General features: G+C 35.4%; 1 protein-coding gene across 1 annotated transcript in view; it reads left to right on the plus strand.

Moving 5' to 3' along the window:
* Positions 1-7325: 7325 nt before the first annotated feature.
* The window catches only part of LOC123248011 (zinc finger protein 665-like), a 183998-nt gene continuing 166405 nt past the window's right edge, over positions 7326-24918 (plus strand). Inside the window, exons 1-2 of the mRNA XM_044677154.1 lie at positions 7326-7446; positions 9304-9888. Of these exons, the coding sequence (XP_044533089.1) occupies positions 7332-7446; positions 9304-9888 (700 nt within the window). The 5' untranslated portion in view covers positions 7326-7331. The remainder of the gene's footprint in view (positions 7447-9303; positions 9889-24918) is intronic.

A 24918-nucleotide genomic window follows, 5' to 3' on the forward strand; every position in this document is an offset into this window, starting at 1 on the left:
ACTTGCAATAATATGTGATTTGTATTGTAAATCAAAAGTTTAAGGTAAATTGATTATGACAACGTACAAAATATGTTATATATTAAGATAATATTGAGTCTCTTCCAAGTTACTGACCAGCCCCTGTACTAGACATCATTAATCAAGATAATGTTAATGGAAACTTAACTCCCAACAAAATTGTTAATCCCTTTTTTGTAGGTATAACTGGGAAGAATTGCCAGATAGTTTAAACATTGTTAGTGAGTATTGAAACTTAGAAAAAACTGGAAAATTATTGGAAAGAAAAATTGGTTATTATGATTTGTAAAATCAAAACTTTTTATTTTATATGTAAATCTTGGAAACTTTTCAGCTGCAAGCTGCAATTGGTGAGATTTGCTGTTTAAGGTAAAAGCTTTTGGAATCGTAACTAATGCTATTTTTGAGATTTGAATTTAGGTATAGATATCTGATAGATCATTGAACTATATCCACTATTCAAAAGGAAAGAATAACCCTGACTCTTACTTGAAGTCAAACAGTGTTATAATCCTTTCCCTGCTTTTTCCTTTCAAAGCAAATTGTTATAATCAAAGCAAAGTGAAATAATAATTGAAGTCCCAGAAATTTATTTCAGTTGGAGTTATGATGAATCTCATGTAAGTTAATTCATTTGTATAATCATTGAACACGAATTGGAGTAGCCTATTTGCAAACACAAACAGACAAACAAAAAGCCCAGAATTATAATATGGGGGCCTAGGTTTTGTTTTTATTTACACAGGAAATCCACAGCAGGGAACTTTTCAGGAACAGCTGATCACTCAGAAGACCTGAGTAACCAAAGCTCGTGATTTGGAGACAAGCCAAAATAACAGTTCCCTGGAGGTAGCAAGCCTCCCAAAGACTGATCAATCTTAACTATTAACCCCAGCCCAATTATTACTATTGTTATGGTTCAGCTGCCCTGAAAAAATGTAACTCATAATGATGTACACCCTTGTATTCTGATATTAGGTATAATTATTTCTGTATCAAATGAAAGTTTTCAAAATGTATTTGCCCCTCTATTAGCTCAATCTAACCTCATACTTATTCTACCAGAAGTTAGCACGGCATAATAGATCCTAACTTAGCAAGGCTTAGCATAAATATCTTACCAAACACTTATTGCAGATTTGATTAGGAAGAAAAGATACATACCAAACCCTAGTATATTACCCCATAACAGAACATAACCTTTAGCAACATAATAGTAAGAACACTTAGAAATTAAACAAATTTGGCTTATAAGTAAAGGAGAAGTCAATACTTGCTCAGTTTATGGAACCAAGAATTAGATGCTAACAGAATCAGGCCTAAAACACTGAAAAAAGACCCTAGTAAATTTCAAAAGTTCCATTTCCAAGCAAATAGAATTAGAATATAGCCTTCTAGCCTTATACAAACCATATAAACCATACACTCACTTACCTTGCCTTCATTTATTAAATTTATATTAAAAAGGAGCAGATGTGGCAACAGCATTAGAAGATTAGGGGGCTTCCATTCCAGCAAGGAAGGTCTCTGGGAAATCATAGTTTAGAAATTGCCAGAAATGTAGCCTGCTCCCTAGCATGAGAAAAACAAATACTGTATGTCCAGCCAAGAAAATAATAATACAAGAGATCTATGAGAAGAACATACAGCATTGGGTCAAATGTTGACATGTTGAATTGGCATGTTACCATGTGATTTATTATCCTATCGAAAACTCTGTTCAGAACTACCGAGGTAATCTACATCCATTGTTTCCATCTTGTAAATGATTACTAGCCATTGTTCCTGCAAAAAGCTTACCTTTTAGCTCATGTCATTTTCCCTATGTACCCCAACTCATTAAACTTTGTCACTACCCATTGAGAGGATGTCTGTGTGTCTGTCTTTCAGTCTGGTGGTTTGGTCCTTCTGTAATCCCAGAACCATTTTTCTCAACCAGGTTCCTCGAGCAGAACTTGACATATGACTAAGCAAACCTCCACTGAATGACCTATGAGTGCCTCCTTTAGTTACAACACTGAACCTGAACTAACAGGATATTGGCCTAAATCAGGCTTGCCCCTAACAGGAATGTTTTGTGATACTTCTTGCTATATCTTTCACTAAATCTCTTTTTTAGACTGGTGTCACCTGGGTGATTAGAGAAAAAGTAAACAAGGCAGTAAGGTTTGAGTGAATGTGAACCATCAAAAATCTTGAATGTGGTGTGAGTTATTTGAGGGATCCCACAGAAAATGCACTAGATATTATACTTATTCTCTTATTTCTTTCTGATTTTTCTCCATTTGCCTTTATTACAGACTCTGAAACTTTAGCTACTGTGTGGAGTGGATTTTGGAGAGCTAGTACTCCCATTAATCACTCTAATGAGCAAGGGATGCCATTTTATAGATAGCAAAAAAAACTAGAGGAACACAGCGAGGGTGGGTTGGGGGGAAGGGCTTTTTTGGATCACAGATCTGAAGCCAGAAGGCAACTAAGACACCTACTAGTTCAACTCCCTCATTTTGCATTTAAGGCAACTGAATTGTAAGGAGATTAAGTGACTTTTCCACAGTTATACAGGTAGCAAAAACATCAGAGACAGGATTTGAATCCAGGCCCTCTGATTCTAAAGGAGTTTCCAAAAGTTGTAAGAAAGGAAGGAACACAGATATATCAGCTGTCCTAATGACCTCTAGTAAAGCTGTTTTATTTTTCATCATCTTTTTTTTTTTTTGTTTTGTTTTGTTTTTGTCACCACTAGATAAAAGAAGACCTGTTTACTGTTTCAATTAGTCACTGGAGATTCGTATGACTGGAATTGAGTCCTCACTGGAAAAACCCTAACTTTCGGTTAAATTTTTGTCATTTTCAGCTTGTAAAATTCCAGCTTGTTCCCTCAAGGGACAAAGGTGTGCCGGTGGGTGGGGAACAAAAGACAGTTTTAAGTTTAATCTGCATTATTAATTCATCGGCTTAAGTCTAGTCAATCTACAAAAACAATAAATCAAGCTTTCACTTTAAGTGTTTGCCAGCTTCTGAGGGTGCAAAGTGTTCCGTTAAAAAATCTACAATTAAATCTCCCAAGCAGGGAGGTCATGGCTCCAAAACACTCCAGAGTCGGAGACATTTTCAAGGTTGTAGCAGGGTGCCCCGAAAGCACTGTATGGGAGTAAGCTCTTACGGGTTAAATTTGAGGTCAAGTTCGGGGAAAAAACCCATCGAGACACCGGGTGCTAGCATGGTCCGGAAGTGCCTGTGGTTCCCTTGCTTCGACTCCGCTGAGCCAGCTCGGGGAGTTCCGCGTCTGAGTTTGTTTGGTCTTGGCCGTGAAGTGGTTCAACTTGGCGTTTCTTCTTTCATCCTGTTCGGCTACATTGGCCACCCACAGGCTCTCCAGGTGAGCGGGGCGGGGAGAGGAATGACTTAGGGTGGGGAGATGAGGGTGGGAAGGGGCGGGATGTAACCAGTTGGTCTCTCTGGCTCTCCATCCCAATAGCCAGCCTCAGGCCCAGAGACTAACCGAGGGACCGACCCACAGTGGGAAGAAGGAAAGACGAAAGAAAAAACCCCGACTTCTCAAGAAGGAAGGAGTTTTGTCTTCACATCGAGGCGCCTGGGGGGAGGGGTTGGCCCCCACCCCGCTGTATCTTAATCTTTCTCGAAGGCTTCTACTCCCTGGACCGGGTTCGGGTCCCAGGATACCTTCCCTGGGGTGGCTACTCCGAACTTGGTGGATGGAAATCCGGGTGAACGGCATCCATCTTCCTGCATCACAGGAGGCGCTGAAGGAACCTCTGGGGCTTTGCTCGGTACCTTCGTCCTGAAGCAGGTGCACCTTTTGTGCAGGGAGGAGCCTCTCCAGGGTCCCCAAGAGCCTTGTAGCCTGAAAAACTAGAACTGTTTTTCTTTTAACGTGTCCTTTAGCTTCTCCTTTGTTCTGGCTAAATGTTTCTTCATTCGTTTTCTTGAGGTTTACTTACAGTGTGGAAGCCTTTTTTGTAAGATCACTCCTAGATCTAAACTCTTCATTAAAAGTATTTATTGGCTTGTATTTATTTATATTGTACCATGGCAAATAACTTGAATTACCCATGATTGATTTTAGGTGTGTATTAAAACACAAAAACTGCCTCAAAGTACATTTCAGAGCTCATCTTTTTTCAAACCTGGGAACAGCCCTTTTCTGAACTCTTCTTTCCACTTCCTGGACCTTAAGCACATAAAGCAATGTTACTCTTGTTTTCTGGTTCATGATTCAGTATATATTGACTTTCACCTCTCTATTATCTCTCTTCTTAGATTTACTTACACATAGGAATTAATACATCACATACAACACTGTTCTAGCTTAATCTTTTTCAGGTTCTAACTTTACTATGCTCTGTCCTTATCAACATATAACAAAGGTGCCATCATTCATCTAGTCATTCATTCAATGTCCTCCTTAAGTCTGTGTCATGTTTCCTGTTATTTTTCTCATCTAAAATGCTACTTTCAATGGTTCCGTGCAGTTGACTGGACTTCCATTAACGTGTATATAATATAGCTTTTAGCAGACTTTTTAATGAATCAATAATGATTTTTCATCCTTCAGGAATTCCCTGAAAAAGCAAAAACCCCAGCTGGTGTGAGCCCCGCTCTTGAACTATTCCAGTTCAGAATGACTACAGGATCCAAGGATGCTTCAACCTTGGACAACCAGGTTTCTAAAGAACAGTTAGGGCTCCTGGCAGTGAAAATGGAAGAAGAGAAGGAATGCAGCTATGTACAGAAATCAAGTCTTCAGAGAAACAGTCCCTCCAACTGGGAAATGTCTAGACATCGCTTCAGGAATTTTTGCTACCAAGAGACCCCTGGGCCCCGGGAGGCACTGAGTCAGCTAAGAGAGCTTTGCTGTCAATGGCTAAGGCCAGAAAGTTGTACAAAAGAACAGATCCTAGAAATGCTTGTTCTGGAACAATTCCTGAGTATCCTCCCTGATGAGCTCCAGACCTGGGTTCTGAACCATCATCCAGAGACTGGAGAGGAGGCTGTGAGCCTTTTGGAAGACTTGGAAAAAGAATTTGATGAATCAGGGCAGCAGGTAAAAAAGGAAAATTGCTTTGTTAATAAAAGAGTTACTCTACTAACTTATACTAATCTAGTAATACCAGCTTTCTAGGAAAGTAAGGCAGGTTAGAGGGGTAATCTCAAAGTCTGGAAGTGTGGGATGATGTCTAGACTATTCTTGAGAAAATTTTGTTATATTTGTAGCAGGATTATGTTGAGTTGTGTCCCTGAGGCTCTCTTCCTGCCTTATTTTGTACCAATGCTGTTTTTTCTAAGATGTTATTTCCAGGTCTCACAGTGATTCTCTCAAAAGCAAAAATGTACTTAATTGCTTGACTCCAGGTCCCAGCCAGTATACAGGGAAAGGAAGGGCTCTGGAAGAAGATGACTCCTCTGAGCTCAGCCCAGGAATCTCAGTGGAGTATACAGCTCCAGCCTGTGGAGACCAAACTTAAGTGTGAATCTCAGGAACTCTACTCCCTCCAAAAGAGAGGTGAGTGTTAGGGTCCTCTGAGATTTCCCCACAACTGAAAAGAACTGCCATTATGATCAAAAGATGTTTTTAATAAGATAACAGAAATCACAATTGCAAATACACTTCTTCAAACTCATTGTAAATTACTTTTGAGTACCTTAAGATACTGACTATATACACTGAGACTATCCTGGTATTTTAAAATTTTATTCTTTAAGTCTCAGTAATAAAAAAAAGTTTAAGAATTATGATGTGGAAAATGTTGGTCAGAATTTTCTAGTAGTCCTAAAGGTGCAGTTAACCTTATGCACAATATAGAAATCACTGGATGTCTTTCATGTGACCTCAGGTAAAAACATTCCCTCCACCATAGTTGAAGAAAGTCCCTGCAAAATTACTATTTAGGATATCTATTTCCCTAAGGCATTTACAATTAGATGATCTGATTATTACATGCTGTTTTTTTTATTATCTGTTAATTGCATGTCTGGTGTAGCATGTAACAGCTTCCTGGAAATATCTTCAATCTTGCTGTTATCTCCTTCCCCGGATTCTACACCATCCTTAAGGCCATCTCTCCTAGAAAATACCTGTGCCATACATTAGATGTGTGATACAGATAAAGGAAATGAAATTTTTGTATTTGTTTTAAGCCTTAAGAATGATAAGACTAGAAACCAGGCTTTTGGAAATGTATTCTACAATTTTGAACATACATATGGATATATTTAATGTATAGATTAAGGATTCCTGTTTCTACAGTGAGGAGAAGCCTTGTGGCAAAACTGGTTTCAGTCAATCCTTTCTTTTTTCATAGCTCTCCAAGTTCCTGCCTGCTTCACTAAAGAGACCTGTAAAGACCTGGAGACAGCATTTGTGCTTCCCACTCCAAGGCTTCAGGTGAGCTCTAACCCTAGATGCCCTCACAGAGGACATGGCTGCTGCTTAATTGTGGTATTGTCTTATCCTTTTATTCCAGAACTTGTTCAGGCATTTCCCTAGAAGGAAACTTAGTCCAAATTCTGATGTGAGACATTCAGATTTGTGTCGTATTTGCCTAAACTTCTTAATCACAGTGTTTCTTAAACTCAAAACCAAGTAGTCCAGCCTTCTTAAATGCCTTTCTTTTTTCTATTTAGTTTATACTTAAAAATATTCAGTTGAACAGATATCTTTTACATATACTTTAAGTTCTAGCTTGCATAACAAGATTATATTCTTTTTTGTCCATATCTCTGTCCTCATCTTTATAAATAATTTTTCCATCTTCCCTGGATTGTTGTTAATTCTATGATATTTTCAATGTTAAATTCTTTATTAAGGTCTGTTTTTGTTTTTTTGTCTACTTTTCCTTCCCCTACTCGAAATCTCCACAGTTCTTGACACTACAATACATTGTTTTCTAAATCCTCTGTGGTATATTATCTCATTGTAAAGATGGAAATACTTGTTCTAGATATTCACCATTTGTAATGAGATCACATCTTACTCATTTTTCTCCTTTAACGACTTGATTTTTAATGATACTTGTAAAACCCAGTGGAATTGGGCATCAGCTAAGGGAAGTTAGGGAGGTTTGGGGGAGAGGGAAAGAACATGAAACATGTAACTATGGGAAAATATTCAAAATTAAAAGAAAGAAAGAAAGAAAAAAATAAAGACTATTAATTTCATTTTATTGATAAAAATTGTCATTCTGCTCTTCAGTAAAATACTTTATTTCTAAGTCATCTCCTTTTCTCTCAAAACATTCTTAGATGTCAGCAGTGAGGATTTCCTTTTGTTTCAGGGGTTGCTGAAGATGGAAGGTAAATCCTTGTCTCTCACTCCTCATGAATGGGGGCAGCTGGAATTATCTGAAATGATCCTCTGTAGAGGTGCAAACCAGGAAAATTATGAAGACATAATCTCCTTGGGTAAGGACTTAACAGGGAATTAGTCTATATTTAAATTTCTTGATTTGCATTATTGTTAGAAGCTGTGGGACCTTTTATGAGGTCAGATTATGAATCTCTACTTCTAAACACTTCTAAAGACAAGAGGAGAATTTGAGATGGCTTCAAAGCACACTTTTAGAAACTTAAAATAATTTAATTCAGCTGCATAAAGGTTAAATATCTTGGTCATTATAATATACCTAGTAGAATCCAGGTCTCCTGTCTCTACTTTGGAATTCTTGTTTTACCACTGTTTTCTGTAATTTATTTTTTCCATATAAGTTTTCTGAAGTTTTAAGCTCCAAATTGTCTCTCTTCCTCCCTTCTCTACTCCCTCCTGGAGTTGGCAAGCAATTTGATCTGAATTATATACGTATTTCATGCAAAACATTGTTTGACTTTTGTAGAAACTGGCAGTTCCTCGCTTACGTCACGTGCTGAACTTCACTAAATTAGAAATGCTTAATTTTCTTATGGGTTGCCTGAATCTCCAATTTTGCCATTCTTCTTTTTTCAGTGTCAGAAAAAGTTACCTGTTTACCTTTTTCTTTCTTTCATTCAGCAGTCATTTTTTAATAATCAGTAATATGCTTGGCATTGTGCTTCATACTAGAGATACAAAGACAGAAACAAAATTGTCTCTACTTTCATAGAGTTTACAATATATTGAGAGGAAACGACATAGAAACAAATATAAATGTATAAAAGGCAAATTTTCTGGGGTGGAGGACCCAAGAAATTAAGGGATGATTATTATAACATAGTTGAAGTATAACTTAGAAGTAAAACATAGAAGAAAAGTAGGGATTATATGAAGTGAAGATGGAGGTAAGAGTACAACAAGGACACAAAATAGGAAATGTGACACCATGTTAGAAGTACAATTCATGAAAAAGAATAATATAGGCTAGATCAAGATTGTGGCAGACTTTTAAAGCTCTTAAAGACTTAAAATCAGCATTTATATTTTATTCTGGAGAAAAATTGAGCTCCTTAAGCAGAGAACATGACATGGTTAGAACAATAGTTCTAACTATTGTTATATATCTAAATAATAATATAAATAAGTTATATATCTAAATAATAATTTAGAGATATTAATTTTACAGTTGTTTAGAGAGTAGATTTGGAAGGGAAAGAAATTGGAGGGAGAGAACAGTTAAGTTATTGCAGTAGTCTAAGACATTGGTGTCAAATAGAAAACAGGTCCTCTAAACCATATAGAAGGATCTCTGTAGTCTGCATATTGACTCAGAAAACCCCATATTAACATTGTCTATATTCTATTTTATTTTTATTTATTTGATTAAATATTTCTCAACTACATTTTAATCTGGTGGACTACACTGGGGAGTATTGCAAGCTGTGTGATTGGCACCTCTGGTTTAGGCTATAAATGATGAGCACTTGAACCTGGGTCTGTCTAATATGTCTATAGGAGAAGGAAACTAAAACAAAGGATATTGTAAAGGCAGAATTTCCAAGACATAACAACTTTGTTGCCAGTCTAGTTGGATACGAGAGCTGTAAATTCTTAGTAAAGATCTATATTTTTCACTCTCTTACAGATTTTTTTGTATTATTATTATAGAAGTAGACATTTACAAAATAATTTCCTCACAGCACTCTGTGAGGGGGTTGCATCAGTATTAGATAGTACAAGTATTTCTATCCTCATTTTACACATGAAGGAAGGTGAGGCTTAGAAAAGGGAACAAAGACATCAGGCAGCAAAGGTGATATGCAAACCCAAATCTAAGACCAAACATCTTACTAATACAGGACATTGCCTCTGATATGCCACATCGGCATTTGATGATATATTTATTGTTGCAGATGATAAACTAAGTATGGATATCAGAGAATCAATCCAAAAACAAGAACTTCACAAGAAATTTCACCCACCTTGCCAGCTTAGCAGCAAGGTTTCCGGGGATCTAGGAGGTGGAGAATCTGGTGAACAAGAAAGCAGATTAGAAAAAAACAAGAGAAACACTACTAGAAGAAAACAATATAAATGTGAGGAGTGTGGAAAGTGTTTTGCTCAAAGTTCAGGTTTGAGTAAACACAGGAGAATTCACACTGGAGAAAAACCTTATGAGTGTAACGCATGTGGGAAAGCCTTTATTGGGAGTTCAGCTCTTGTTATACACCAGAGAATCCACACTGGAGAAAAACCTTATGAGTGTGAAGAATGTGGGAAAGCCTTCAGTCACAGTTCAGATCTTATTAAACATCAGAGAATCCACACAGGTGAGAAACCCTATGAATGTGATGATTGTGGGAAAACTTTCAGTCAGAGCTGTAGCCTTCTTGAACATCACAGAATCCATACTGGGGAGAAACCTTATCAATGTAGTAAATGTGGAAAAGCTTTCAGGCGGAGTTCACATCTTCTCAGGCATCAGAGAATCCACATCGGTAATAGATTTTTTCATGATGCTGCACACAGGGAAGCCTCTGAAGGTAAAGAAGAGACAGAAACACAGTGGGGAAATCTTGAAGAACAAGAACCATATAAATGAGAAAAATTTTACTGGGATCACAGGTTTTGTTGAACATAAGAGAATCCATGCCAGGGGAAAACTTTAGTGTAATTAGTGTTTAAGAATTCCTACCTTATTAAACATCAAAGAAGCTGCAGTAGAAAAAAAGGCTCTATTGATATAACCAGTTTAGTAAATACTAGAGTTGTATTATTTTGAAATGCCACCTTAAAAGTTTCTATAATTATAGAATCAGAACTAAAAGAATCTCAGAGGTCACATACTTCAAAAAGAATATCTTCTGCAAAATATTGGAAAAATAGCCATCAAGATTTTGCTTAAAGATTTCAAACGATGAGAATCAGCTAGCTACCTCCTGAATCCACTGTTGAATGACTCTGATCATCAGGAAGTTTTTCCTTTTGTTGAGGCTAAAATCCACCTCTTGGCAACATCTAACCATGGCTATACACATGGACCAAATAGAATAAGTCTGAACTATTTTCTATGAAAAAAACTTTTAAAATACTCAGCTTTATTTTTTCTTCTCAAAGCTCAACACCTAGTTCCTTCAGATGACCCTTTTATGAAATTATCTTCACCCTCTTAGTTGCCTTCCTCAACATTCTAGCTTATCAATGTCTTTCCTAATATATGGCATCCATGACTAAGCACAGTGCTCTAAGGCAAAGTATAGTAGAATCACCTGCTTTCTGGACACTATGCCTTTCTAAATGTTTCTGGTCATATTAGCTTTTTTTATATTATATTAATTCATTAAACTTAAAACCTACCAAAACCTCCAGATCATTTTAAAACAAATTAGCAATGCCTTCCCCATATTGTACTTGTGAACCCGAATGTTTGACTTTACATTTACACTGCCTGTGTTTTAGAATTAGCTATCTAATTTATCTATCTATCTAATTAGCGATCTAAGTGTAGAATCTATCAAGATTTGTAGATTAAGATTTAGATAGTGTTAGCAATCCCTTTCATCTTTGTATTATCTATTAATCTTATAGACTTAGAGCTAGTAGGAACATTATAGGCCACTTACTCCAACCTTTTCTTTCTATAAAAGAAAAAACAGATTCAGAGATGTTAAGGTTCAAGGTCATGCAGGTAGAAAGTAGCAAAGCTTGTATTTGGGCAGAGCTACAAATCCAGCATGCTTTCTATCACACATTCCATCTAACCCCTTCTTCAAGTCATTAAACAATATAGAACCAAGCATAAATTACTGGGGCTCTCCATCAGATACTTCTTTCATTGAATTTTTAACCTGGGATCTTTGAACTAAAAAAAAACAAAATTATTTCACTATAATTGTTATTCTATATGTTTTCTTATAATTCTATATATTTTATTTTGTGCATTTAAAAACATTTTGAGAAGAGGTCCATGATACAAAAAAAGTTAAGAACTCTGATCTAGTCTTAATCTCTCCATCTTCTCCAAAAATGTTTCACAAGAGTCAAATGTGTTGCTCTTCTACAGTGTTTCTCTGATTTATTCTGGCCACCCTCCCCACAAAAGAAATAAGTTTATTCAGCTTTTTAAAATTATTTTTTGTTGATATCTTTTAATGTCATATACATTTCCTACTATATCTCTTCAATAATTCACTCCCAGAAAGCCATACTTTAAATAAGGAATTTCTAAGAAGAAGAAAATTTAGATAAACTAACATTGAAAAAAACTAACATTATATATAATAGCCATAAGGGTGGCCCCTACTTTTTTAGGGGTCAATCTTTATGAATTTAAATTGTTTTGTTTTCTTTCCATTTTATATTGTAATCATTGTGAATGTTTTCCTGGCTTTGCTTCACTTTTCATCAGTTCCTAAGTCTAGCTGTGCTTCTTTTAGCATAGAAATATTTCATTATATTCATGTGCCAGAACAACTTTAGCTATTCCCAATCCAAAGGACATCTTCTTTATTACCAGTTCTTTGTTACCACAAAAAGTACTGCTATAAGTATATGGGTCGCTCCTTTTTGTCATTGACCTTCTGTGGGGTCTCTGAGACAAAAAGTATGGAAATTTTAATCATTTTTTCCACATTATTCCAAGCTGCTTTCCAGAATAGTTACAATTCATATCTCCATCAAAAATATATTACTGTGCCTATCTTTTCACATCCCTTCCAACATTGACTATTCTTATATTTTATCACCTACCAATTTCCTGGGTAGGAGGGAAAGGAACCTTAGAGTTGTTTTGATTTGCTTTTCTCAGTATTAAAAAATTTAGGACATTCTTTCATATGTTAATAGTTTATAATTTTTCTTTTTTTCCATATCCTTTCAGCTCTGATTTATTAGGGAGTGGCTTTTGGTCTTATATATTTGTGTTAATTCTCTTACTTATTTTGGTTATTAGACCAAAGATCAGAATCTTTTCTCAGTTAACTATTTGACCTTCTTATCTTAGTTATATTCATTTTGTTCATAAAAAGGCTTCTAATTTCTGTAACTGAAATTATTTTTTTACAATCATCTTTATACCTTTGTTTAAGAAGGATACATACTTCATTTCTCTTCTGATTTTTAGAAAGTATGATTTTAATATTCAAGTCATGTATGCATTTTTACCTTCTTGTAATATATGGTATAATATGTTGGTGTAAACCCAATTTCTCCCACTAATTCCAGTTAGTTTTTCTAGTATTCTTATGAAATAGGTAATCTATGTTTTCATATTTTTGAACATTGGATCATTGAGTTCAATTATTTCTGATTCTTCTGTGTAAGATCTGCCCCATTGATCAAGTTTTCTATTTCTTAACCAGTATGAAATACTTTTGATGAATTCTCCTTTACAATGTAACTTGATGTTTGCAAATGCTATTCTGCCCTTATTCCAAACATATCTCATCATTTCTCTTGATTGTCTAGATCTTTGATTCCTCTAAATAATTTATTATTATTATTATTTATCTAGATCTATAAATTATATCTTTGGTAGTTTGGTTTAGTATAGGCATTGTTTGTAAATTGTTAGTGTAACATTGTAATTTTTATTATTTTGGCATAGCCTAGCCATGAGTACCAAATATTCTCCTAATTATTTAAATTCTATATTCCTTTGGGGAGCATTTTATCTTTGGTAGACTGACTTCTAGGTATTTTGTGCATTTTGTAGTTATTTTAAGTGGAATTTAATAACAGAAGAAAAGGTTGGTATCCTTGCTTTACTTCTGTATTTATTAGGAAAACTTTTAGTCTTCCCCACAGCATATAACGCATATTTGGTTTTAGATAGTTATTTTAAAAATCCTAAACCTGTTCTTTGTAGGGTTTTTAACATATATTAGTGCCTAATATTGTCAAAAGCCTTTCCTGCCTTTATTGATTTGCTTTAGTGAAGACGTGTTGTCTTTTCCTGCTTCCTTTTTAAATCTTCATTAACCTTCTCTGTAGTGTTGCTGGAAAAATAGGCTCTCTGACCTATAGGTTACATTTTCTTTTTTTTCCCAGAATATTTCCCTATCTCTACCATTTTCTAGCATTCTCCCTGGTCTTTTATACTTATCTAGTGATTTGAATTTATCAAGGTCATTTTCTTACTGTCTTCCTACTTGTCTTGGGTATCAATTCTCTATTAACTATTTTGTGTCCTCTAATCCAAATAAAATAGATGCAAAATAAGAATCAAATAGCTGTGGTAATAACTTCTGGTAAGAAGAATCCATATTCCCATATAAACTTAATGCTAATTTTCACAGCTTTTGTATCAGCATTTCATTTCTCTCAAGAAAGCTTTTCAGGAACTTCCTCATAGTTAGATCATGTCTCACATCTCCATTTATGGTCATGTATTTAATATTCTCTAATCAGTTTATTCCTTATACCATTTTTATACCATTAATTTAATTTTTATTTTCAGTTCCAAATTCTCTGCCCCCCCAATCATTATGAAGTCAAGAAATTCCCCTTATGCATGCAAAACATTACCTATGTTCCAGGGAAGAGAGTAGAAAACAAAACCAAGAAAAAGAAAGAAGAAAAAAAAAGCTTCAGCCAGTACTTTGAGTCCATCAGTGTCTGAGTCCATCAATTTTCTATCTGGAGATAAATAGCATTTTCATTATGAGTTTTTTTTTTTAATTCTTATGGTTCATTGTTTTTATCCAAGTTACTAAGTCTTTTCCTATCGATTATGTTTACAATATTGCTGTAACTGTCAGATCATTCTATTTCTGCTCGCTTTATTTTGCATCAATTCACCTGGCTTCCCTGGTTTCCTTGCATTGTTTCTTAAGGCAGAAAACTTCATTCATATTCAAGTAGCATTGCTGTATTGTCCATAATAGTTTAATTTTCTTTTTTCTGCATTTACTGCTACTCCCTCTTGAGTCACAAAGAGGGTATTATTAATTTTTCCATAAAGGATTTTTCTTCCTGACTTATTCCAACCACATTTTAGACTCCCCAGTTCATAAAATAAGTTGTATCAACTGATCATGAATCATTTATACAAATGCTACAAATGTTTACAACTTTATGTTTTGAGTCTTGGCCTTCCCAAATCCCAAATCTTCTAGGCTATAGTACCATCTTTTTTTTGTAACATTGGCAAAAAGTTTAGCAAAAAAAATCTTTTGTTTTCCTATATGATTATCAGTTTTCTTATAGGTACTGTTTTGCTTACTCTAAAGATGAATTCTTGTTTTTCAGTCAGTTGTTTAGACAAAAGATTGCTATATGAAAAATAGTAGACACAGAACAAAATAAATCTAAGATACATTATCTGCCCTCAATGAATTTACTAGGTTTTTATTCATTAAAATTTTGTCAGAAAACAAAATCTTATTAAACCATGTGTTTTTTATTGCATTCCATTAAAAAAAATTTTAAATCATGTGTTTTGATATAACATGTACTGTTTTCATGATGGTGCTATTGTAATAATAACAATTTACTTATCTGGTTAATTCTTTAAGGGTTTACAAAATATTTTCTTCCTACCAGCTTTATGTCACATGTGAAATTCAACAAAGATAGACTGAGGCATGTTCTCTCCAAGAAAAATAATAGTTTATTGGCAAGACAAAGACCCTGTGGAGAAGAACAGCCCCTTTTGATAGTTTTGGGGAGTACAGAACAAAGAGCAAGACTTCATAGGCTAAGAACAAGTTATGATAGATTATAAGAGTTCTATATCATGAATGATGAAATCAATATGATTGGTTATAGACTGGAGGTGTGGGGGACAATATGACTGATGGAAAATTGGGAATGAAGGGCTTGTACCAGCCCTACCCCTTTCCTCCTGTTCACTGTTTGAGTCCACCTGAAAAGTCTGAGATAGTGGACCAGATTTCATTGGATAGTAAATCAGACACCCTTAAAGGATACCTTGGTTGTATAAAGATACCAGACCAGACTCTCTGATGTCCACCTGCATCCCTCAAGGAGAGCAGATTTCCTTGAGGCAAGAATAAAACAATGTTTAGCATGAGAACTGAATATCTCATTACAGGCCAGATGGATTCCTGAACTAAGTTTAGAAACAAAACAAAAAAAAAGTTTTTGGCAATTATGGGACAAAATCAATTAATTGTAAATAGGATCAATAAAGAAATTACACAGAATCAATTTAATTTTCTCACCTGTAAGGTAGCTGGTATAAAATTATTTATTCCATTTTATATTGTGTTAGAGCTTTCTAGGGCAAACATAAAACATGATCTTGAATTAAGGAATAAGATACCCTAGGAAAAATACCCTAGAAAGTCTAGTACAATATACAGTATTGATTCTAAGATGGAAGGTAAGGGTTTAAAAAAAATTATTTACCAGCTCTCTCCCTTAGAGTGGCACTCCTTGTACCCTGGGGGAGGGGGGGAGCATGTAAGTGAAATATAGCTTAAAGAGAAATATAAAATAAAAGTTAAATTTTTTGAAACATGTTCTTCATTTCTTTGACACGTCTCTCCTGGTTCTGGTACTTTTCTGACTTCTCTTTGCTTCTTATCACTAAGACACTATGATGATGGAATAGACACGAATGCACTGCACCTCACCTCTAATTACACCTTCCTGTCCAATTTCTGTCTTTCTTATTCCTTATTCCTTATTCCTTAAATCAAGATCTTATTCCTTATTCCTTAAATCAAGATCATATTTTATGTTTACCCTAGAAAGCCTAGCACAATGGGTGATACAAAATAGACTTGAAGACAATAATAAACTTAAAATATTTTTGTTGGCAAAAAAAGACTTTTTAAATCTTCACTTGTTGCAGGGTTAAGCCCAGATGTTGCCTCTTCCTTGAAACCAGCCTTGAATTTCTCATGGCCTTGTAGCTAATTTTTTATATGTTTTAAAACCTCGGCTAGATTGTAAATTTCTTGCTTGCAAGGATTATCTTTATATATATATATATATATATATATATATATATATATATATATATATATCTGCTATTTTGCTGAGTGTCTTGAGCAGAGTAGACTTAGTAAATATTTGTTGAATTGAAGATAAGATTAGCAAGGATTAAATTAAGCCATTCAGTAATTTGATTCCTCCACCCTTGTTGACCCTTTTGGCCTAACAGAGGTTATCCATTTCTTTATCCCTACTAATATTTGTTGGAACTGCACTGCAGGTCAGGTTGGACTTCTAGACCAACTCTTTCCACCTTCTTACTTACCAACATCACAGTAACTGCACTCCTTACCATCACATGTATACTCCCACTCTCAACCAGGCTGGCTCCCACCTTTGTGCCATTATCTCTGTTTCTGGTAGGCATCAGTCAGTTATTTTTGGCTTTGTGGAAACCAAATTTACCTTGCTCTCTCCTTTTTGTATCATGGGATCTGTGGCTTGGTATCAGTCATCTTAGATGTTTCTTATGTTTATTCTGCTTTCAGTTTTTCTTCTTTCTTATGACATTCTTATCCTGAAAGAAGCACTTCAAAATATCACTTTATCGCTCCTACCTTTCCAGTCTTCTTAATACCTTATACCCTTCCACTTTTCAGTCCAATGACTCTAGCCTCCTGACTTTTCCTACAGAAAGGAACTCCATTTCTGGGCTAAAGACATTTTTCTGGTTGGCTTCTAGAGTTGGAATGGTCTATCTCTGCTCTGATTGCTGACTTTCTTAGCTTCCTTTAAATCCCAACTAAAGCCCTATCTCCTATTGGAAGCTTTCTCTAACCTCTCAATTCTAGTGCCTTCTCTTTTTAATTATTTCTTATTTATTCTATATATAGCTTGCTTTGTATATATTTGTTTGTATATTATCTTCCCTTTTATATTGTAAGCTCCTTTTTGTATCTCCAGCATATGCCTAGCACATAGTAGGCACTTGATAAATGTTTATTAATTGATTTTACATCTCCCTAATTGATTCACTGTCCCACTGCCATAATTCCTTTCCCAAAACTTTTCATCCCTCTTGAAATATCCTTTGCTCTCTTGAAATATCATTGCCCCTCCCCAAATCCTCATAGCTTGCTGCATATTTCACAAAAAAGGAATTTGCCATGACCTTCTCATCTTATTTCATCACTCAGATACTTTCCCCTACTGTTGCTTTTCATCTCACATGAAGAGATGGTTCTCATTGTCAAGACCAGCACAACCCCATCCCCATCCACTTACGTACTTTTGATCCAATTCCATGCTGTTTAGTAGATTGCCTTCCTATGATTCCTACTCTCACTAATATCTAATTTCTGCCTATCAAATAGTATGCTTTTTTGTATGTCTACAAATATATCTGTTCTTATCTCCCATCCTCAAAAACAATCTTCACTTTATCCATCCATCTCCACTAATTATCAACTTCCAAATATATTCCTTTTCATTTTATTCTATAATTTAGATCTGATGATAGCCACAACAAATATCTGATTTTTTCTGTAGCATCTTTTATTAGAATTAGAAGGTGATAGATGTCCCTTTAACTGGATATTATTTTGGACTGATTTCCCATATCTAAGGATAACCTCTCCAAAGTCTCTCATGTCTTTGGGCAGGGATAAAGGTGCCTGCAATTTCTCTTCCTTTAGCAATCTGAAGAGAATTTGGAAGACAAAAGACAAGGGTCAAGGTTTTTATCTAAATTTTATAACTCGCCTGGTGATCTACATCTAATAAGTATTTAATACACATTTATTAAGTGAACAATTGCAAACTTAAAAAGATGGCACTTACCTGGTGAGATTCTACAAAATATAAATTCTTGATATGACTTTCAAAAAATCATTCTTGGGGAAGGTAAAGAGTAGTTCTTGAAGCTTCCTTGCCTTTCTAATAACCCCCACAAGCCATAAAAAAAATAACTCCACAGAATCAATTCTAAAAGTGGCATACACACACACACACACAAAAAAGAAGTTGGGAGTGAAGTTGAATGGCCAGGGACAACTATGGAAGAATGTTTCCAATTTCCCTGACATCAGTTTCACAGCTGCAGACCCTGGGGACCAGAGAAGAGCAAACAACATGGAATCAACAAAGCAGTCTTGGGGTCATGATAGGCAGCCTCACCTTTATCTGCTGAGATAAAGAGCTTTCCTCCTAGAGAAGGCAGATCGAGGGCCCTGAGAGCAGCAATCTTGGCTAAGGGAGTGAAAACCACAGAATCAATGGACACTAGACCTTACAAGACCTTGGGGGCCTGAGAAATGAGGACTAGACACCTGCTCTCTCCCGGGTTCTGGCAACGGGAGAGTGGGAATAAAGAAACAGTGCACACTGATGAGTATGGTTGCTGAGAGACTGGGACCCACTTTGGCTGTGGCCACTCCCAGGACCGTGGAGTCCCTGTTGCTGCCAAAGAGGGAAGTGAATTATCTGCTTGCAGGTGCTGTGGCAGAACTGCCTACAGGTTCTAGATGAGGTAGTGAGATCAGTAACAAATTAGAACTTGAGTGGGTGACTAAGTAGAATATCAGACTACAGAAACTTAGGAGCTACAACATTAAAAGATCAAAGGACATGGATTGTATTTTATAGAGCAAAATAACAGTCTACAAGCAAGAATAACATATAGCACAGCTGAGCATAATTATACAAGGTCAAAAATGGATATGTAATGAATTAAAAGAGTTTCCATTATCTTGGGGGAAAACCCAGAACTCAGGAGAAAATTTGGTCAATAAGAAACATATAAAGGTAATGATGAAAGACCAGTCACATGCAATCCAAAAGGCCAAATTATTTCATTGGGAAATATGGGAAAATGTACATGGGTGCTTTGAAATATTGATAAAATATTTGAGGTCAAAGGATATACAATGGAATGAACCAAAATAATAATAAAATAGACTAAGAAGAAACAAAATGGAAAAACTTCTGCCACAGAGAAGAGGAAGAAGACTGGGGGACTGGTAGTATTAGAACCCTGCTCAATTTAAAGAGAGAAAAATATACACATCTAGGAGAAACAGGAGGGAAAAGTGGGTAAGATTATGTTTCCTCTTAAGGGACTAAGAGAAGGAAGAGTTGATTAAGAAGAGAGAAGGTGTAATGCAGGGTTTTTGCATTGCAATATTAACTTTAGGCTGAGCTGTCATTTACCCTGGATGGAATCTTGAGGATATACCATGGGGCAGGTGCCAACTGGCAGTTGGACTGAGACTATAAAAGCCCCTGCAAACCCAAGCCTGGGTTCTGTTTCCCTGATTTCAGGTTTCCCCTGACTTCACCCTGTCCACTCATCTACCCCTTCCCCTGGGGCCCTGGGTTGAAGGGAGGTGAAGAGAGGAAGATCGTGGGTAGGAAATTAGAATAGCCTAGATATTAGGACCTTCTTTAAGAGTAACTCAACAATAACTATTTTCATTATCAACTAAATTAGCCAGAAGATCTGATCAATCTCTTGACCAGAGACACCTTAGTGTTGCCCTTGGTCTCTCAAGACCTGCTTAGGACCTTTGCCAGCATCACCCAGCATGACCTTAGCAACAGCTTAGTAACACCAACCCCTCTTACCTTGCCTATTCCTTCCCAGTGTTCAATAAAACCCTTAGCCTTAATCAGAGATTTTTGTGGTTATTCATTTACCATGAAGGCTAAGGTTGATAGGGAAGGAGAGAGAGTTCTGAGCAGTTGAGGTTGAACCAAACCTCCATTGCTGGGACAGGAAGTTCATGCACACACTTCCTGCTGGTCTGCCTCCATCCAATAAGAGGCAATTACCTCAGCAGGGAGGGGTTGGCTGCCTGTCATCTTAAAGGAGCCTAGCAGTTAGCAGCAAAGGTTCACAGGGCAGCTAGCTTTCAGGGTTTGAATTTGAACCTGAACCAAACTCATTCGCAGCTGAGTTTGCTCATCCTTCTTAACATCCAACTTCAGTCTCCTGCTAGACTTGTTACTGGCTCAAGGCCCATTAGTGACTTTACCACCCTCATAACAAAGGTTAGGAGATAAGAAAAGGGAGGGATACCTAGAAGGGAATACATATCAAGAAATAGGAAGTTAAACTGAGGAGATAAGAGACCTTTAGAAAAGAATCATATCAAGAAATAGAAAGACATAGTTGGGGCATAAGGAAGGCATTTTTTAATAGAATAAGAACTAAAAGATAAGGAAGAAAAGATGAGGGAAGAGCCCTTAGAAAGGTGAGCTAATTTGGAACCTTGCAAATAAAGGGAAGATTTTTAAGAAAGGGTGCAAATTGGAGAGGCAGTGAATGGAAAAAATGGACATCTGAGGAGGTATATAGCAAAAAAAAAAAAAAAAAAAAAAAAAAAGGAACAGAAGGACAGTGAGGGAAAATACTATAGAAGGAAATACACGAATAATTTTGATATTAAGTGTGAATGGGATGAATTCACCCCTAAATTGAAAACAGATAGTAGAATATATAAAAAACCCAACAATTTACAAGAAACAAACTTTAAAAACGAGAGAAATATATACAGTAAAAATAAAGTTTTGAAGCAGAATATACTATGTGTCAGCTGTTACAAAGAAAGCAGGGGTAACAGCCATGATCTCTGACAAAATTAAAGCTAAAATACATATAATGAAAAGAGATAAACAGGGAAACTATATTGTTAAAAGGTAACATAATGAAGCATTATCAATATTAAATGTATTAAATGTACCAAATGTTATAATATCCACACTTTAAACAAAACAATATTATAAATCTGTGAAAATCAAGGAGATGAATAAAATCTTAGATAAGTTAAATATGATAGATATTTGGAGAGAAGTGAATGAGAATAGTTGAGAATATACTTTCTTCTCAGTGGTACCTGACACCTTTACAAAATTTGAACATATATTAAGGCAAAAAAATATTGTAAGTAAATGTAGAAAAGAAGAAATATTAAATACATACTTTTCAGACAATAATACAATAAAAATTGTATAAAATAAGGGACCATAGAAACAAAAAGTAAAAACAAATTGGAAACTAAATAGCTTAATCTTAAAAATGAATGGATTAAGGAACAAATTATTGAATTAACTGAAAACGATATTTAATACAAAATATTGAATACAACAAATAATGTTATTAAAGAGAATGATAATAATGAGACAACATAGCAAAACCTATGGGATTCATCAAGATGAAACTTAGAAAGTAGGCTGGAAGACTACACCAACAAAAATAGAATCCTACCTTAAAGAGCTATTACAGTTACTGGGACACATAAAACACAAACCCAAAAGAAGAAAATTACTCCCAAAAGAGGTACAAGTAAAGTCTCAAAGAAAAACTGATCTTGAGCACAAGTAAAACTAGAATTCCTGGAAAAAAATTAGAGTTTTAAAAAAGAGCTTTAAAATAATTTCATAAAAATCAATGAGAATACTAAAGGAAGGAAAGGAAATTAAATGAAACTTATAGAAGAAAGAATTTGAGAATTAATAATTTGGCACACAAGGCAACAAAAATGACTCACCTGGAAAACAGATTAAGATGGAGAATTTAAGATTCATTGAAATACTTGAAAGCTCTAACAAAAACAACAATAAAAAAGCCTAGACATCATATTTCAAGAAATTGTAGGGGGCAGCTAGGTGGATTAATGAGTGCCAGGTCTAGAGACAGGAGGTCCTAGTTCAAATCTGGCTTCAGACATTTCCTAACTCTGTGACTCTGGGCAAGTAACTTAACCCCCATTACCACTCTTTTGCTTTGGAATCAATATACAGTATGGATTCTAAGACAGAAGGTAAGACTTTTTTTAAAAAGTGAGTGGTAAAAGTGGAACTAAATGTCATGTTTCTCAGGGCCTCTAACTAAAAGTTAGGAAGAAGATTTTTCCAATATGACCTTGGAAGTAGAAAGGTATTAAAAGAGACTCTGAGGGTTAATTTTTCAAATAGATAAATATTAAAACATTTTAAATATGTAATAAATTATGATAAATATGCTTTATCCAAGAGAATAAAATTCTCACAGTAGCTAGATTCAAAAATCTATCATTCTTTTCCCCTCTCCCTCCATATCTCTCATCTCCCCAAGAAGGTAGGTAATATGATACAGGTTGTGTATATATAATACATATTCCCATGCTCATTATGTAGTGAAATAAGAGATGTCTTATTTACACGTGAAAAATCCATGGAGGAAATAAAGTGAAGAATGGTATGTTTCAATTCGCATTCAGACTCTGCATGTTCCTGCAATGAATATCTTTTTTCAGCATGAATCCCTTGGGGTTGTCCTGCCTTGCTGATAATTGTTAAGCCATTCACATTTGATCATCATATATTGTTACTTGTATACAACATTCTCCTGGTTTTGCTCACTTCACTTTGTATTGCTTCATATAATTCTTTCTAGGTTTTTTGTGATCATCTTATTTTCCATTTCTTATGTCACAGTAGTATTCCTTTACAATCATACGCCACAACTTGTTCAGCTATTTCCCAACTGCTGGATATTGCTTCAGTTTCCAGTTCTTTGCCACAACAAAAAGATTTGCTATAAATATTTTTGAACTTCTAGTTTCCTTTTCCTTGATTGCCTTAGAAAATAAGCCTAATGGTGGCATTACTGGGCCAAAAGACATGCACAATTTTATAACTCTTTGAATATAATTCCACATTGCTGTCCAAAAATGTTGAATCAGTTCAGTTTCACAAAAAATGTATCAATATCCCTGTTTTTCAACATACCCTCCAACATTTGTCATTTTGTCCTTTTATCATTTTAGCCAACCTGATAAGTGTGCAATATGCCAGAATTATTTTGAATTGCATTTCTCCAATCAGTAATAATTTAAAGCAACTTCCCACATGGTTTTGATTTCTTCAGCCAAACATTGTGTTTTCATATATTTCAATATAGTTCCATGTACACACACGTATTAGCTTTGGCTAATGTCTACAGTGGTCCTCTTCAAAAATAAAAGATGAACAACAGAAAGAAGAATACAGGTAGGTCCTGACCAGTATGAATAATGAATCCCAGGAAGTGGTTGTATGTATATAAATTTGTACTATTCAGTATTATAATTATGTAAAACAATGTAATTTATTCCAGCCCAGTGGAAATATGACATGCAAATTTTAATAACTTTTTTGTAATTAACAAAGGATTGAATTGTATAATTACATCACCATTAAAAATGAAAGAGAGTCCAGTTTTCTTAATATTTAAAATTTCCTACCAGAAATTCAGGTTTGGGTTTTTTATAGTTTATATTAATTTTATATTTTCTATATTTTTGCACATATAAAATGAGATGATGATTAGGATAAAGACCTTTCTTAAACTAAACAGACATAAAACTAACCTTTAACAAAGAAGGTCAATAGAAGTACAATTTATAAAATGAAATAACTAGAATTTAGTCTTTGTAAATGTATGGGTTTGGGTATTAGGTACTTTAGTGCTTAGGGTATATCTACTGGAGATTGGAAGGTGATGATTCTAAAAGAGGATTTGCAAAAACATTACAGCAAAACACTGTGGAGAAGTATTGAAAATTACCAACATCATGGCCTCAACAAAGTGACAAAAAAGAATGATATCATATAGCAGGGGTCAGCAACCTTTTTGGCCGTGAGAGCCAAAAATGCCACATTTTTAAAAATGTAATTTCATGAGAGCCGTACAGTACTCACAGTGCGCTCCTGTAATAGTGCCTGAAAAAAATTGACCTTATGGCTTCTGCAGAAAGAGCCATATCTGGCCCTCAAAAGAGGCAGATATGGCTTGAGAGCCATACGTTGCTGACCCCTGTCATATAGGATAGCTTCAGAGTGAGATGCTTTGGTCCACCCCCTTAATTTTACGGATAAGGGAACTGAGGTCTTGAGAGAGGAACTGACTTGTCCAAGAGACACCAGCAGCAGATAAAGAACACTGGGCTTCTTAGCAGAGTAAGATTCAGATTCAAATTTGGCCTCAGACAATTACTAGCTATGTGACCCTGGGCAAGTCACTTAATCTCTCAACTGTAAAATGGTGATAATAATAGTCCTACATTTTGAATGGTTGCTTTGAAGATCGAATGAAATATTTGTAAATGTATTTAGCACAGCAGCTAACATACTATATATTTCCTTCCCTTCCCCTTATAAGGTCATACAAAGCAGTATTGTAACACAAAGTTAGTAATCCATCCTATCAACTCTGATTCAAATCTCTTTATGCTATGCTACGAAACCTATTCATACTATGCCACTCTTCCCTCTACAAGTGATATGTAAGAAAAAGCCCATATCTATCAGCTTTGTTGTAACCAAATTTATCTCTTCCAGTTGTTTCAAAGGAGTTTAGAACAGTAGATGTGAAGGTCTGCTGTTCTGGTAGAGATCTTCCAAACTCTTCCTTTTTCTTCACTTCCAGATAGTTTTGTCTTCACTTTGGGCTGATGTGTCTATATTTTTTGCTTTTGTTGTTTTGCCTGGAGCAGGGAGAGAAGTCCAAGGGGGCTGGAGCGAGTGGGAGAGGTGATGAAGCTAGGATTCCTGCGGCCAAGGTAGTTTGATCAAATTATGTAGGAGTCAGAACAGACTCTTCATTGCTG

This window comes from Gracilinanus agilis, chromosome 4 (genome assembly GCF_016433145.1).
Source record: "Gracilinanus agilis isolate LMUSP501 chromosome 4, AgileGrace, whole genome shotgun sequence".
Lineage (NCBI taxonomy): Eukaryota > Metazoa > Chordata > Mammalia > Didelphimorphia > Didelphidae > Gracilinanus > Gracilinanus agilis.